The sequence below is a fragment of the Lycium ferocissimum genome, chromosome 5 (genome assembly GCF_029784015.1).
Source record: "Lycium ferocissimum isolate CSIRO_LF1 chromosome 5, AGI_CSIRO_Lferr_CH_V1, whole genome shotgun sequence".
Classification (NCBI taxonomy): Eukaryota; Viridiplantae; Streptophyta; class Magnoliopsida; order Solanales; family Solanaceae; genus Lycium; species Lycium ferocissimum.
This window is the reverse complement of record NC_081346.1, coordinates 7125646-7141359: the sequence shown is the minus strand read 5'-3', so window position 1 is coordinate 7141359 and position 15714 is coordinate 7125646. Positions and strand designations below refer to the sequence as shown.

At 34.0% G+C, this 15714-nt stretch overlaps 1 protein-coding gene across 1 annotated transcript; it reads left to right on the top strand.

Moving 5' to 3' along the window:
* Window positions 1–6478: 6478 nt before the first annotated feature.
* On the top strand, window positions 6479–14145 carry LOC132055711 (protein IMPAIRED IN BABA-INDUCED STERILITY 1). Its single transcript, XM_059447660.1, has 9 exons — window positions 6479–7071; window positions 8259–8543; window positions 8828–9145; window positions 9478–9705; window positions 10299–10396; window positions 12223–12313; window positions 12461–12991; window positions 13174–13303; window positions 13670–14145. The coding sequence occupies exons 1-9, from the start codon at window positions 6700–6702 to the stop codon at window positions 13687–13689; spliced, it is 2073 nt and encodes a 690-aa protein (XP_059303643.1). The 5' UTR covers window positions 6479–6699; the 3' UTR covers window positions 13690–14145.
* The last annotated feature ends 1569 nt before the right edge of the window (window positions 14146–15714 follow it).

Genomic DNA, 15714 nt, shown 5'->3' with positions numbered 1-15714 from the left:
ACTAGAACAAAAGTAGCTTCCACTATCATGTCATATGAAGACCATAATAGGGTTTCAACAACTTTGAGAAATTGCACACAATTCTTGGTTGATTTGGTAATAGAACCACCAGTTTGTTATCGTTTTGGGCTCAACTAAATCAGATTCGTGTCATGTAAAATCTATTAAAGGGAGAAACGCTTCCTACTAGGATTTTTTAATTCCCAAAGCTTGAACCGAGGAGTGGCTTCACTGAAAAATAACATTGTATGTATAAGGCAAACTTAGTTTTTCCATGTATATATATAATAAGCCAAGACGCGTTGAACTCCATTGACTTCTTCGTATATTTATCCTTTTGTATTTTGAGTTTCCTTATTACTCGAACTCAAGACTTCTGATTAATGATATATGTTTCACTAACTTTGCTCATCTTTTCCATTGCTGCTAATTAGATGAAGAAAACATCCGTATTTTTAGGTTCTATTGGAAATTTACTTACACCAGTTTCGTTCTAAAAAATGGGTTAACATATCGCACTGTTATGTGTTTTTTGAGTGGAACAGAGAGAATATAGGTTGCTACTATATTTTATAGCCTTGAATAATTTATATGTGCCCTCCACAATTTTCAAAATAAATACTTATCTTTTTTTGGTGGCATACCCAAGATACTTCTACCAGCCCATTTATTATTTTGGTAGAGATAATGATTTTATTTCTACGAGTAGTTGCCAAAATTATTAAAACTTGTTGTACAAATGAGCTCATATACTGTTTGTTCATGTAGTCTAATTTATGGAGGTTTCTGAAAGCAACCTGCTGAGTGCTGACCTCGTTGTTCTTGAGGTACAACGACACGTACTACTTGTACCCCAATTAATTTGGTGTCATTTATGGAAAGTTAGGTTTTGGAATTAATTTGGAAATTTATGATATTGGGTTATTTGATTTTGGAGGGGAAGCCGGTAGTGGCGAAATCAAGATTTTCACTAAGAGTGTTAAAAATATAAATATCTAAGATGTACTCAAGGAATCTAATATTTACAATATATACTTATAAAAATAATTTTAATCTTTTATATTACTATATTATATAAGAGCAAATGTGAGGACTTTTGTAGTCCTCACAATAATTTCCCAATTTTTTTAAAACTTTTTAATTAATTACTTTTATGTCCTAATCTTATTTATTTAAGTCAATTTTTTTGTTTTTTATTTTTAAAGTCTACTTTTCAAAAGCTATCGAATCTGGGGACTTTTGTAGTCCTCACAATAATTTTCAAATTTTTTAAAAACTTTTTAATTAATTACTTTTAGGTCCTAATCTTATTTATTTAAGTCAATTTTTTTGTTTTTGTTTTTAAAGTCTACTTTTCAAAAGCTATCGAACCTCCTATCTCATTTTTCACGTTCTTTGATTTTCTGATTGGTGCTCGATATCCGCATTTGAGTTCAATTAATCGTATATAATTTGCACCGCATCGCGCCTATTCGGGGGAGCGCTTCCTCCAAAGATTTTTTTCCATATCCATGTTCGAACCCCTAATCACGATTAAGAGGACCTCCATCTCGCACAAGTTAAATTATGTATTTGTCTTAAAAGTTCATTAACTATGTATAGATTATTTATTTAGAACTAAATAACTTGAGAAAATTAGGATACATAAGTTATAATGTCAAATTACGGTTCCAAATTTGATTTGAATTAAATAATTTCATCAAAATGGAAGTTAAAATATTAAAAGTGGAATGAAAATTTTGCTTTCATATAACTACCCACTTGTGGGACTACAATGGGTATATGGTGGTTGTTGTTGTTGTTGTACACTTGTACTAACACAAATTATATTTCTTTAGTTAAAATATCTACTTTTATATCTTGAGTTTTGGCCCGGGCTTAGCACGGGCCTCACATAACTAGTATATATATACACACACACACAGAGTCAAACCTCTCTCTAATTGTCATTCGACATAACAATATTTCACTATAACGGCCTGATTTTCTCCGAAACCGATTTTTCATGTTATATTTTACTTCTTATAACAGCATTCTACCTATAATAGCAGTAACATTCATCATAGCGGTACACTCTTTGTAGAATTACCTCTCTATAACAGTTATACTCAAATATTGTGTAATTATATTTTATAAGAAATATATTATGTATAAAAATAAAATATTAAAATTTTTATGGTAATCATCATTAATGTCATGGACATAGTAGACTGTAAAGCCATCAAGGAAAAGCTATTGAATTCCCTTTGCTGAAAGTTTGGACAAAATTCTTCGTCAATTCAAGCGTTATAATTATCATTAAGAGATTGGAATATACAAAACAACCTACAATTGCGTTAATTCTTACATCAAAATTGAATTATGTAAATTCTCAATTAATTCTAAATGCATACGTTCCTTAGATTTTAGTTCTTCATCGGTATGGTATAATTAGTTATGGATTTATTAGTAACTTATTTGTCTTTTCAGTTTTTAATTAATGATATATGAAAATCATTTAGATTTTAAAATTAACAAGTATATTGTTTTCATTTTTATAACATAAAAAGTACAGAAAAATAATTGTTTGCTTACTTTAATCTCTAACAGCTAAATGAGATCTAAATATCAAATGTCAATATACATACATAACAGCACCTCACTATAGCAGCCATGAAATTTTCGACAAACACTGTCATTATAAAGAGGTTTGACTATATTAGCAGAGGAACTTTCAGTTTATGGATTTCGAATTCAAGAAAAATCAACTTATTGAATTCCAGCTGATTTATATAATACATATAAAGCGGATTTTTAATATAAATACAAGGTATGTATTAAAGCTATTAAAATTTTATCAAATTCGTATGTACAATTATAGTTCTGACCCTATAAAGGAAATTCAAATGGGTCGCCTTGCATTCCTAGCTTCGCCCCTAATTGCCAGAGGGACCTTTTCTTTAAAGAACAAAAAATAGATTTCTCAAGTACGTAATACTCAATTTTCAGCATAATATGCCAAAAAATCTAAATATGAATAGCTTTCAGAGTACAATTGATCGATAATCATTGTTCACAGGACCACAAAGTGTTGCAATCATTCATAAGTATGTTTAAAGTTTTTTTTTAACCGCAATATTCGTGATTAGGTATCAAGTCAAATCCCACTTGTTCCAATAGAGTAAATTGTCAAATTAATCCCAAATTTCATGAGATATGTTTCCACTTTATTCCATCTCCCTTGTTTGATCTCAATCTATGACATTTATTTCTTAAAAAAGGTCCTCGCTCTAATATAGTCGAATTTCAAATTGAGACACTTGTAACCATGTTATTGCAAATCATCTTAACTTGATGAAGTAAACATGTCATCATTGCACATAAGCTAAACTCAAGTAAAATACTAATCTGATGGGAATGTAATCGTGGCAATATCCCATACATTGGGACCAATTTGGCAATTTAACTTTTGTCCTAAACTCAGTAAAACAACAGACCTATTCCCTTTGAGATATTTGACTTTCAAGGACATATTATTATTTATCCCTAACCTTAGTGCATTTGGCATATTTAATTTGGTCCACGTTACTCATGCCGTACAAATTTCAACCAACTCCTATAGCCTATACTTATGGGGACTGGTCCGTTTTAAATTTCTTTTCCCCCCTTAAAAATCAAACGTCAAATATCGTGCTACATAATTGCCAGGAACTTCCGCCACATAAAATTACAAGGAGTAATGGTCTATACACCTACTCTTCACATGATAATCAATTTGTTTTTTATATGGCACTTGAAAATTTAATTATTGACACTTCACACATGTTCTACTACTCCATATGTTTTGAGCTGATAATTACCCTCTGCCGCCCTTTTAAAGTCAGAACTATAAGAAAAGATCGATCATGTAGGTCTTTACTAAATGTTGAGTCGGGTGTTTGGTTGGGGTGAAAGTAAAAGAGAAAATACCACCTGCTTACTTTTCATCCTTTGAAATTGGACCCAAAAATATCATACTCTGTTAAATATTTATTCGCATTTGATTTAACGTCAAATTAAAGAATTTAATTTTAAAAGTAAAAAATATTATATTTTACATTCATTTGTTGGATAGAAATATTATGTGTGATTAACTTTTTACCAAAAGATCAAATGTAATGATTTTCTCCCTCCACTTTTTAATGAATGGATTTGTTTCTGCTTTTTATTAACTTATCCTAGCAATGGCTTATTCATTTTTAATGCAAAATAGGAGAAGTTGGTAGCTAATCACTCATCCTACATAAAAATGGTCCCAACCGTGAAAACTAGTACAATTCAAATGGTCCCAACCGTGAAAACCAGTACAATTCATTACTTTCTTCATAATCTCATAATGTTTTTTTCCAAGTCTCCACACACACCCCCCCCCCCCCCGCCCTCCCACCCCACCCCAAGGTTTACTCTATACCAAGATTAGATTTTGAAGTAACCTTCTTTGGGTCTCTAATTAGATTCTTAAGTCTTGGGATCATTAATTATTTTCGTCAATGATGTGCAAGGACATGTGGAAAGTTAAGAAAGTTAAGTATGTGATTAATAAAAGTACCAATTGCCAAGAGTCTGAATATAACTAATTAGACACAAAATACTTTTCTGACGAAAAAATCTGCATGTGACAAAGCAGCATGAGAATTTGGTAGGCAATGTTTAGATTTGGTCATCACATATAATTAAGTTCACATTAATAAAACAAATGTGGTTACTATAAGACAAATGGAAATTGAGAAAAGGCAAACACTCACCAAAAAGAAAAAAGAAAAGGCAAACAAGAATGTTTTCTAACAGAAGCGTGACACTCCACTGTGTATATTTTTTCACATGGATGGTAATCATTATATTTAAAAAGGCAACTGAAAATGATTTGACATCATAATCAAGCCAAGAAATTGGGCTCAAGCATGCTCAAACATCTTGTGTCGAGTACCTGTTTAAGTCTTTTTGACCAATTAGAAAAATAAAATTATGCTTTTTTTTCACAAATTAACAGATAAAAACAAAATCTTAAGCAGCTGAAATTTATCTAAGTAGTCGTCTAACTGTCACAACTCTATTTTATCCGTTATTTTTTGATGTATAAATCACATCTAAACAAAATCCTTCCCCTTATTCACTGAGTAATTAGCCTTAAAAGGGGGTCTAAAAATGTATGTGGGAAAACGAAAAAAAAAAAAAAATAAGTGGAAAAACACTGAAACAGCTAGTAAGCATTAAAAGGAAAAAGCAACTCTCATTGTTCCCCCTCTTTACATCATTCAATTCACTTTCCCTTTTCTTTTTCATTTCTTTATTCAGCCAATTGCCCCTTCCTTTTCTCACTTCATTTTTGTCCCTTTCTTATCCATCCTCCCAAAGCTCTTTGAGAAGGAAGTCCGGCGCATAAAACATCTCGCGTTAGCATGATTCAGGCAAATACCACACCTCAATGATTGTGATATAGACAACTTACTCTAATATAATCATTAGTGGCTGCTTTTACGGTTCGAATAAGTGACATTATAGGTCACGTGGAGATAACTTTGTCGTTGCTCCAACGTTCTCTTTCAAAGCTCATAGAGAATGTTGGGATAAAAATTATTCTGCGCACCTGATATTTATATCAAGTCAATAAACCTATGATATATGCTTGTATATAACTTTCTAATATTTAATCATGATTAGTTTATTATGTGTCTTATTAAATAATACAATTATAATAAATTTATATGATTTAGTATAAACACCGCGTATAGAAAATTATCGAGGCTGGGCCCAGTGCCAGCCCCTCCATTAAGACCACAACTGTTACATAAAAATTGAACCAAACCATACACTAGTTTTTAATTATAAACAAATAAGTAGTATAAACACAGTGTTATTAGTCAACACCAACTCAACCTACATGTTCCTAAGTTCCTCCAACATCCTACAGAGAGAGTTTATACCACGCGTTACATTACTGGCAACTCACACTTTCTTTGGTACTTGTTTCTTATAGAGATTGTCAGCCTTATTTTTTGTCAGTGTCTACACTTGCCAATATTATATCCAAAAATAACCACTTCATATGGGATTTTTTTTAAAACTACGCATACTAGAACAAACAAAGCCTCGAGAATTTTAAATTTCCATAGCTCAATGCTCATAATAAAAGTCAATACTGCCCATTCTTGTCATTTTCCTTTTCATAAATTCTTTTCCCACAAAAATATAATGGCAAATAGAAGAAACAGCCTATAAACAAAGGCAACAAAACGTCAGTGTAAAAGGCCAGCTACTTCCTGTTCAGTGTTTTTTCCCCGTTGATTACGCTTCATTCCAGTGTTTCTATCACTGCTAACCCATTATTACAACCTGAGTTTTTATTCATCTTTCCGCAATTGCCGCAATAAAATAGTTAGAACATAAAAGAAGTGACTTTGAACATAGTTTCTCACTTTCTTGATCATATAAATATGTATAATTTCAACGATCTCTGCTTGAAAAACTGAACTTGACCCACGTCAAGATTTAGTCGAATTTCATCTGTGTCGGTCTTTTTTTCCAGTGAAACACTGTATAAATATATAAACTTCAATGATCTTCACAATTTGCATTGTGCTACTTCAAAACTAAGCTTGACCCACGTCAAGATTTAGTCTAATTTCATTTGGGTCAGTCTTTGTTTGCACTAAAATGGATTACTAACATTTTTGTCTCACAATGGGTTGTGTGGCATCCAAGCAAAAAACCGTGTCTGTAACACCTGCATTTGATCATTCAGGTGAAGATGTCGGGTCGGGTCGGAGCCGCGTCGGGAGTGGTGGGTTCGGGTTGGATTTTGATTTGAAGAAAGTGAAGAAGAGGGGGGATTCGGGTCTGAGTGGTGGGGGGAGTGAGTTGAGTGAGTCGGGTCGGGTCAGTTCAAATGGGTGTGGTAGTGAGTCAGTTAGTTTTAGGTTAGGGAATTTGCATAAATATGTGGAAGGTGAACAAGCGGCTGCTGGTTGGCCTGCTTGGTTAAGTGCTGTTGCAGGTGAAGCTATACAAGGATGGGTGCCTCTCAGAGCTGAGTCTTTTGAGAAATTGGAAAAGGTTTGTTTGTTGCTAAAAGCATATTTTTTTTTTTTTTTTCTTTTTCTATATATATAATATAAATCTATGTTGCTGCAGAAGTTTGTTCTTATTAGTTGTCTTTAGTTGATTTTTGTCCTTATACTACTGTTGCTTAGAGATGTCTCATAAGTACTTTGTCATCTGATTGTGCTCTATCAGGTAACTTTCATTAGGAATATTAGATTTAGAAATTGAGCAGTGTTTGTCCTCTTTGTCATACAAAATGCATGAAAAATTAATTAATTCAAAGTCTGTTTAAGATAGTTTCTACTGATTTTTCTTATTTATTGAATTATGTATCTCTCTTTTCTTACTAATCACTGCGTCATATCTTCTATTTTTTCTTCTTTCCGGGTATAGGGCTCTGTGGGGCAGGCAGGCGAAAAACTAGAATTAGGAAGAACAGATGAAAGATTTGTTCTTTTCTTTCCTGGGGACTTTTTGCTTGTTAGTTGAAAGCATTGTCCGAAAATGGAAAAAGAATTGGGAGGTAGTAGTGTTTACTGCTAGCTTAATGAGAAAAGTTTTAACTTTTTAGTATACTTCTTTCAATTCAACTTAAAGCCAGAGAAGTATAAAGGTTGAGTTGTTAACTTGCTTCTTTCCCTTGGAGATCACTAATGTTTGGATTGCAGTGGATCGGTTTTGTTGGCTTATTTAATATAATCATTCGGATTCCAGAATACACGTTTCTGCAACAGGCAACTAGGTTCTAAGTCATTAACTCTCTGAAAGAATCCATGAACACTGTTGCATTGATACTCCAGCTGTTTAAAGTTATATATTTAACTTGGATCACCGTTCCATTGTAGCTGAAAAATCTTACCAGTTTTAAAAAATTGAGAAAATTTTACTAGTACCTATTTGGCGACGTTTCGGAATCAAGAGAAGAAGGCTGCTGTGCTGAAATGTGAGAATTACTATGAGTGTTATTGACATAAAGAAATGTTAAATGATGGAAGCACCTTAAAACACTTGGAGAAAAATAAAACTGCTTCTTTTTTGGTATGCACCAATTCAAGTTTGCTGCTCATCGGTTGACTAGGGTCAATATGCTTCTTCCTACTTGGTAGACTTTTTAACAATTTATAATACTGTTATGCAACTTTAACTTTAGGTTTCTAACTGATGAATACTTATCCTATACCATTTCACTGCTCTAACAGATAGGTCAGGGTACATACAGCAGCGTATTCAGAGCACGTGATTTAGAAAATGGAAGGACAGTTGCCCTGAAGAAGGTGCGATTCGATAACTTCGAGCCAGAAAGTGTTAGATTTATGGCACGAGAAATTATGATCCTCCGCAGGCTTGATCACCCCAATATCATTAAATTAGAGGGTCTAATTACCTCCAGATTGTCTTGTAGCATGTATCTTGTGTTCGAGTATATGGAACATGATATTTCAGGACTCCTGTCTCGTTCAGAAGTTGAGTTCAGCGAATCACAGGTTTGCTAACTTTTCATAACATTACCTTGCAGCTTTGTCAACTGAATCTTTTCAATAAAAAGTTCGCGTAAAAAAGAATTCCAATATATGTTAAAAAAATCCTATTCGTTTTGTTTCAAATTTGTGAGTGAAAGAGGAGGGGGTTATCTGCCTATATCTAAGCAAAACCTCCTCGTTTCTGATTTCTTGGTTTGTAAAGCTATTTGGTAAACTTTACCTTTTTTTCCACCTAGTGAGCTCTTAATATTCTTGTTGAGCTAAAGATGAGCTGGCTCATTTTACAGATTAAATGCTACATGAAGCAGTTGTTGTCTGGAATCGAGCATTGTCATTCACGAGGTGTAATGCACCGGGACATCAAAGGTGCAAATCTTCTGGTAAATAATGATGGAATATTGAAGGTTGCAGATTTTGGATTGGCAAACTTCTGTAACTTTGGACGGAAGCAACCACTAACCAGCCGAGTTGTCACTTTATGGTATCGTCCTCCAGAGCTTCTGTTGGGCTCCACAGAGTATGGAGCCTCTGTGGATCTTTGGAGTGTTGGATGCGTGTTTGGTGAACTTCTCACTGGTAAACCTATTCTTCAGGGGAGAACTGAGGTACCTCCTTCAATGATTAGATCTCTTAGCACACTGAACTTGTCAAAATCATCAATCTTGTTAAACAAGCATGCAATTGATATTAAAATAATTCTTTGCTCAAGTTACCTTGTCTCATAGCTACCCTATTTGAATAGAAGATCAGTAACATACTTTTCTGACTTTACCGATCATACTGTTAATCCTCCTCTTTCCCTAGTAAAGCAATGTGCCTATTTAGCTCAAACTCCATGTTTAGGTTTCTAGGTGAACTGATTCATTACTATCCAATTAACTCTCTTAGTATTTTACTGCATGATTAATAGCTGAACAATCGTTCTTTTGTGCTACAGGTTGAACAACTGCATAAAATTTTCAAGCTCTGTGGATCTCCACCAGATGAGTACTGGAAGAAATCTAAACTTCCTCATGCAACTCTATTTAAACCGCAACAACCTTATGAGAGCTGTCTGTGGGACACCTTTAAAGATCTAACCAAAAGTTCAGTCTCACTCATAGAGACTCTTCTTTCCGTGGAGCCACCCAAACGAGGAACTGCTTCTTCTGCCCTTGCATCTGAGGTATTGTTTTACTCTCTCTCTCTTTTTTTTTTTTTTTGATATGGTAATGATAATTTCTCTATCTTATCATTGTGTCTTGCTTCTTCAGTATCTTTAAACCTGTAAGTGTTGTTTTATGGTTTGTTCTTCGCTTTTTCATTTTTCAAGTGCATTTTGATATCTTTCTGATGTTCTCTTCATCCAAGACGCATTTTGACATCTTTCTCGTGTTCTCTTCTCCAAGACTTAAAAATGTTAATCTATACTTTCTTTCCTTTGCTATCTTACTATCTATGTGTGTTATTTTTTTATTTTTTTTCTGATAAGTTATTTATGTGTTAATTTTAGCTAATAGTAAATGCCTGTATCCTCCCTCTCGTGTAAAACTATTTTTTTTTTCCTTTTTTTCCCTGGTGGGAGCTTCTTGATGAATGATTAAGAAAATAATCGTGCCTGTACCTTGTAAATTAATTAATTTTTTTAAAAAAATAGTTCCATATTCCTTTTTAAATACGAGTAACTTTTTTGCAATGATTTCCTCTTCCACCTGTTTTATCTTACAAGTACATAAATTTCAAAATCTCTAATTCCGTAACTTTCTGATTTTATCTTAGTACTTCAAGACAAAGCCTCATCCCTGTGATCCTTCAAGCCTGCCAAAGTACCCACCAAGCAAAGAGATTGATGCCAAACATTGTGAAGAAGCAAAAAGGTGAGAACTTGATAATATTCTGCTAGGAGGAGCAATTTTTGAACATTTTTCTGGATATATTTACATTTACCGGAAAATCACAATGGTTGGGAAAAAGGGATATACCCTGTCCAGTGCCCCTCTGCGCTCTGTCCCCTAAAACCAACCTTACACAAAAGGATGAGGAGAAAGCGTGCTTTCCATCCGTCATTTTTCTGTAACGGTATGATTATGCCAAAATCAAGTCAATAATGTTCGTAAACCCATGATAACTGAGAAAGAAGTATAAGCTTGTCTGACTAGAATGGCGAAACTGGTTTTGATAGAACAATTACTTCCACACTGTGATAGTAATATTTAGAGTTAATTCCTTGGATGGTCACCCAAGTTTAGGGAATTTCCTACAAAAATCATTTTTGTTTCATGTAGGACAATAAGGTCACTCATGTATCACTAGTTTCCTCAAAAAGTACCTAAACACCTCAAAAGCTTCCTTCTCTCCCAGTTGGCATGCCATATCATTAAAGCCCATTTTTTTATTTTTTAATAATAGACATATTTAACTCGAAGGGAAGCCTTGGCCTAACTCGTACGATTCAACGTGGCATGGACCGAGGAGGTCGCGGGTCCGAGGCCGTGAAAATAGCTTCTTTGTAAATGCAAGGCCGCATACATCAATAGACCCTTGTGGTCCGGCCCTTCCCCGGACCCCACGCATAGCGGGTGCTTAGCGCACCGGGTTGCCCTTTTAGACATATTTAACTCATCAAATTCATTTAGCCAAATTCATATTTTATACCCAATTAAATATGATCCGGTTAAAAAGGGGCAAAAGAATCAAATCATACTTTTTATTATGCCATTTTTTCAAATCAATTTTTTTTTTAATCTCGATTCAAATATATTATCTTTTAATTTAAATTAGAATTCAAGTTATTTAATTTTTCTATTCAAATTCAAGTTTTTTTGAATAGCATATTTTTTCCACATTAAACAACATATTCTTTCCACATTAAAATAGAATTACACAGATAACACAGAGATTACATTCATATCGGTTTAACTTTTAAAAAAGCTAGTTAAATTGTATATTTAAAAAAAAAAAAATAGTGTAAATTTTTCCTCTTTATTTGTAGTTATATATTCTTATATATGTAGTGTGTAATTTTTGGCATTTCCATGTCCATACCATCGAAGTCTTTTTTTTTCTCATCCAAAAGGTATAGAATTTTCATTACTATAATACTTGTTTTAAAATATTATATTATTAGTCTTATATGAAATTTAATATAGTCATAATTTATTTCATGTTATGCTATAGATATTCCAACTTGTCATGTTAATATCTAGCAATATATTAAACTAAAGCTCTATAGTAACTCAATTTTTATTTTTTTTATATTTTAATTTTAATTTTTAAACTTATCTATAGATTTAAAAAATTCATCTTTTAATTCTAATTCATTTAGATTACATGCTAGTTTGTTCCTTTGTCGCTTTTTAACCGGGTCATATTTGATTGGATATAAAATATGAATTTTATGAGTTAAATAAGTCTATTATTTCAAAAATATGGGGCTCTAATGACGTGGCATGCCAACTAGGAGAGAAGGAGTCTTTTAAGGTGTTTAGGTACTTTTTAGGGAAAATAGTGATACTTGAGTGACCTTATTGTCCTAAATGAAACAAAAGTGACTTTTGTAGGGAATTTTCTAAACTTGGGTGACCATCTACGGAATTAACTCTAATATCTAAGGTCAACACTATCTTGCTCCTAAGTTTGCTACGTTTTCTAGCTTTGGCATAGATATTGCAAAGTTGTGATTTAATTATATGAGAATTTTCAGGAAGAAGCCTAGTGGAAGAGCCCGTGGTCCTGAGACAACCAGAAAGTCAATCAAAAAACAGAATTCGACCAATAAACTGGCACCTGAAGAGGTCTTTCTCTTTTCTCTCTATCTCTCTCTCGTTACCTATATACAGCTGCATGTTGATTTCTTCTTTCGTCTCAAAAATTTGAAGTGCATTATTTCTTCACTTTGCATATTATAGGCAGAGAAAACTAAATGAATTATTCCTCTGCAGAAGTTACCCATCCAAAAGCAAGGTGTTCCTAAAAGTAATGGCAGTAGTCTGGGTACTCAAAAAGTAGGAGACATTATTATAGGTCTCGAGCGACCTAAGCCACCAGTTGATTTGAAGGGAGAGGCTTCCCACATTAAGAATGCATCTCAAGGCGACGTTCCCTTTTCAGGCCCTCTTCAAGTTTCAGGATCAAGTGGTTTTGCATGGGCGAAAAGACGTTTTGATGATTCATCAATGAGATCAAGGAGTAAATCAAGTTCAAGAAGCCTAAAGTTTGAACCTTGTTCAGGTGCACTTCATATTAAAAATAACACGGAGCTAAAAAGACAAGATAACTGTGAAGCTAAAAATGGAAGTCGCACCAATTCTAAGGGTCGTGACACCTATGAATCCACCAAATATGCAATGCAACAACATTGGAGCCAATTCGAGCAAACAGATTCGTTTGATGCTTCTGAGGGTTACCACTCACAAGAACTGTCGCTGGCTCTCTATCTGAAAGAGGAAACAGCTTTCAAGAGGATCAACGTGGTGAGTCAAAAACTTCTCTAAGGATTCAAATATATTAAACACACATTTTCTATTCTCATTGTTTACACCTGCTTAAGATAAAGGGATAAGATTATTATAATATGGCAATTGCAAACTCATAGACTGGAGTTGGACATTGAGTCATTGGGCTTAAATTGATCTTTAAATCGTACCTTGAACAGGTTCAGGATCCTATGGACAAAGTTGAATTCTCAGGACCCATACTATCTCAATCACACAGAGTTGATGAACTCCTGGAGAAACATGAGCGCCAGGTCCGCCAAGCTGTTCGACGATCATGGTTCCAAAGAGGTAAAATGTTTCACTACTTTGGAAGATCCCTTTTAATCACAACTATGTGTGTACTCTGAATTATATTGGGCCCCTGAATTTATAAGTTAGGTATAATTAACTTTCTTGCTACAGTAGTTAGGTTTAGAAGTTGACAAGAGAATATACTCCTCAAACGTGCACTCAAACAATTGCTATCACTTTTATTTATATTTTTCAATATATTGTTAATCAGTTATTAATATACTGTCGATGGTCTTCTCGTCATATACTCTAATTCATATACGAATTGAGGGTTGTTATTCCATACAGTTGGAAATCTGCTTTCCTTTCTTTTCTTAACTATTTTCACCACCAGCCGACTGAGCTATTTATTTTCCTTTTCAGTGAGGAAAAATGGAAACTGATTGCATGGTGCTCCAGTTTCACACGGTATACAGAAAAGAAATGAGGTACAGGAATTTTGACAGTGGATTCACGACAAACTAGAAGTTTCATATACTCTAAAGTGCAGAAGACTAACAAAGTGGAGCTGTTGATCTCGATCCCTAGCAGTGTGCAGGAGACTAACAAAGTTAAGAACCAAATTCTGTTCAAGAGCTGAAAGTGCTTCAAGAAAATAAGCAAGGGCTGAACATGCTTCATTCTTTCAATTTCTTAAGGCCCTGAAAATAAATTCCCTGAGAATTGTCTCTCCCCTCTCATCCCTGGCCTCAATGTATATAGTTCTTAGCTGTCAAAACTCACTCATTTTTACCCTTCATCACAGAGTAGTGAGTGTATTCTGTACCTTGGTGATAGCCCTGATACATATATTTGTTCCAAGGGGACCGAGTTAAGAAGCTGATGCAATTTTCCGGCTGCGTTGTGGCATTTTAGAGAAACTCCATTGTCATTGCCAAGAAAATCCAAGTAGATATAGGATAAAGATGCATAGTTTTGGGAGGATATGAGTCCCAGAAGGTCAATCACCAGTTCATATGAATAGCTTTGTCATGACCCAAACTCATGGCACGCACTGTCCACCTTGGCCCAACAGACCTCACAAACTTGTCCCTCGGGGTACATCATCGTCTAGTCCAAAAGCGTGTGTATCATGTACTTGTATTATGCCTTATAAGCTCGTCATTTCTCGATGTTGGATTCGTCTAAAGCATCATATGTATCCTTTTTCATAAGCTAGCCTGTCTAAAAGCTTGTTATTTCTTTTTGACCCATCCTCATCGACCTGCCCTCCGTCATGGGCATCACAAGTTTGATCAGCAAGAATTGAGGGGTTAATATAAGATAATAGAGTGTGATTAATGATAGCTTGTAATATTAGGGTAAGTAATGTCACCCGGACCACATGACCACATCTATTGGAGGATAATAATTTGACATGATATCAAATCATGGACATGGGAGTTTGCTATCTCAGTTACTATAATTGGGCTCCACCACTGCAATTATTTTGGAAATGGGCCAATGGGCTATTTTCTCAAGGGCCTTTCAACTATTGCTTGGTTTTCACTTTGGGCGACACTGATGATGCACTCTGTAATTATGGTTAGGAGCTCACGCGGATACCAATGGTGCGATTCCAGCTCGAGGTGATAATAGAATTATTGTCAGAGCTAAATTAAAAAGAAAATGCTGAATACGAGAGGAAATTAAGATTAAAAATGAAAGTGGAAAATATATTGAACACTTGCAACAACATCCTAAAGGTAAAAACTTGTAACAAAAACTGTCTATGAAGTAAAATAATTAATTCAATTAACATCAGAAGTATGGTTATATTTTATCACCACAAGATTGGTCCATCGGAAGTGGATTTATTAAAGCACTTAGTATGAAGTAAATCATTATTTAATCTTAAGTTGTCTTATTCTATTACAAAAAAAAGTTCAAAAAAAGAAAAGAAAAGATAGTTACAACAAATGGGGATAACAACTTACTTCCTTTGCTAACACAACTAGTCAACTACCATAAAAACAACAACAAATATTATTCAAATCCATTGTGTATACTTCCACGCAAATTTATCATGGTTACTGGTTAAAAAGCTTGAGATGGTAATACACTTTTACTTACTACGACATGTGATAAAAATGTATGTGAAAAACATATGTCATGCGTTCAAAAGTATCTTGTAAACATTAGTATAGATCTGTAAACATACCACTTCCTTCATCTCGTGACTCCTCACCATTAACCATCTACTCATATGACCTATAATTTTGCCCACAACCAAAAAATTATCTTCCATAAAAGAATTAATTAACTTCATATATATGTACACCATCAAAGATACCGTTTCATGGAATTTGTAAATATAGCTTAGTTTTCGTTATAAAGTTTACACATTAGTTTCACCCCTCGAATCTCTGATGTAACCCACACATACTTTTCTTTTTTTACCAAAAGGCCAGCGTTCCCCAAAAAATCAT

Excerpts from the sequence above, each read along its gene's own strand:
- LOC132055711 (XM_059447660.1), top strand. The coding sequence starts at position 6,700 with ATGGGTTGTGTGGCATCCAAGCAAAAAACCGTGTCTGTAACACCTGCA. Across the intron at positions 7,072-8,258 it reads CTTTTGAGAAATTGGAAAAG|ATAGGTCAGGGTACATACAG; the intron begins GTTTGTTTGTTG and ends CTGCTCTAACAG. Across the intron at positions 12,314-12,460 it reads ATAAACTGGCACCTGAAGAG|AAGTTACCCATCCAAAAGCA; the intron begins GTCTTTCTCTTT and ends ATTCCTCTGCAG.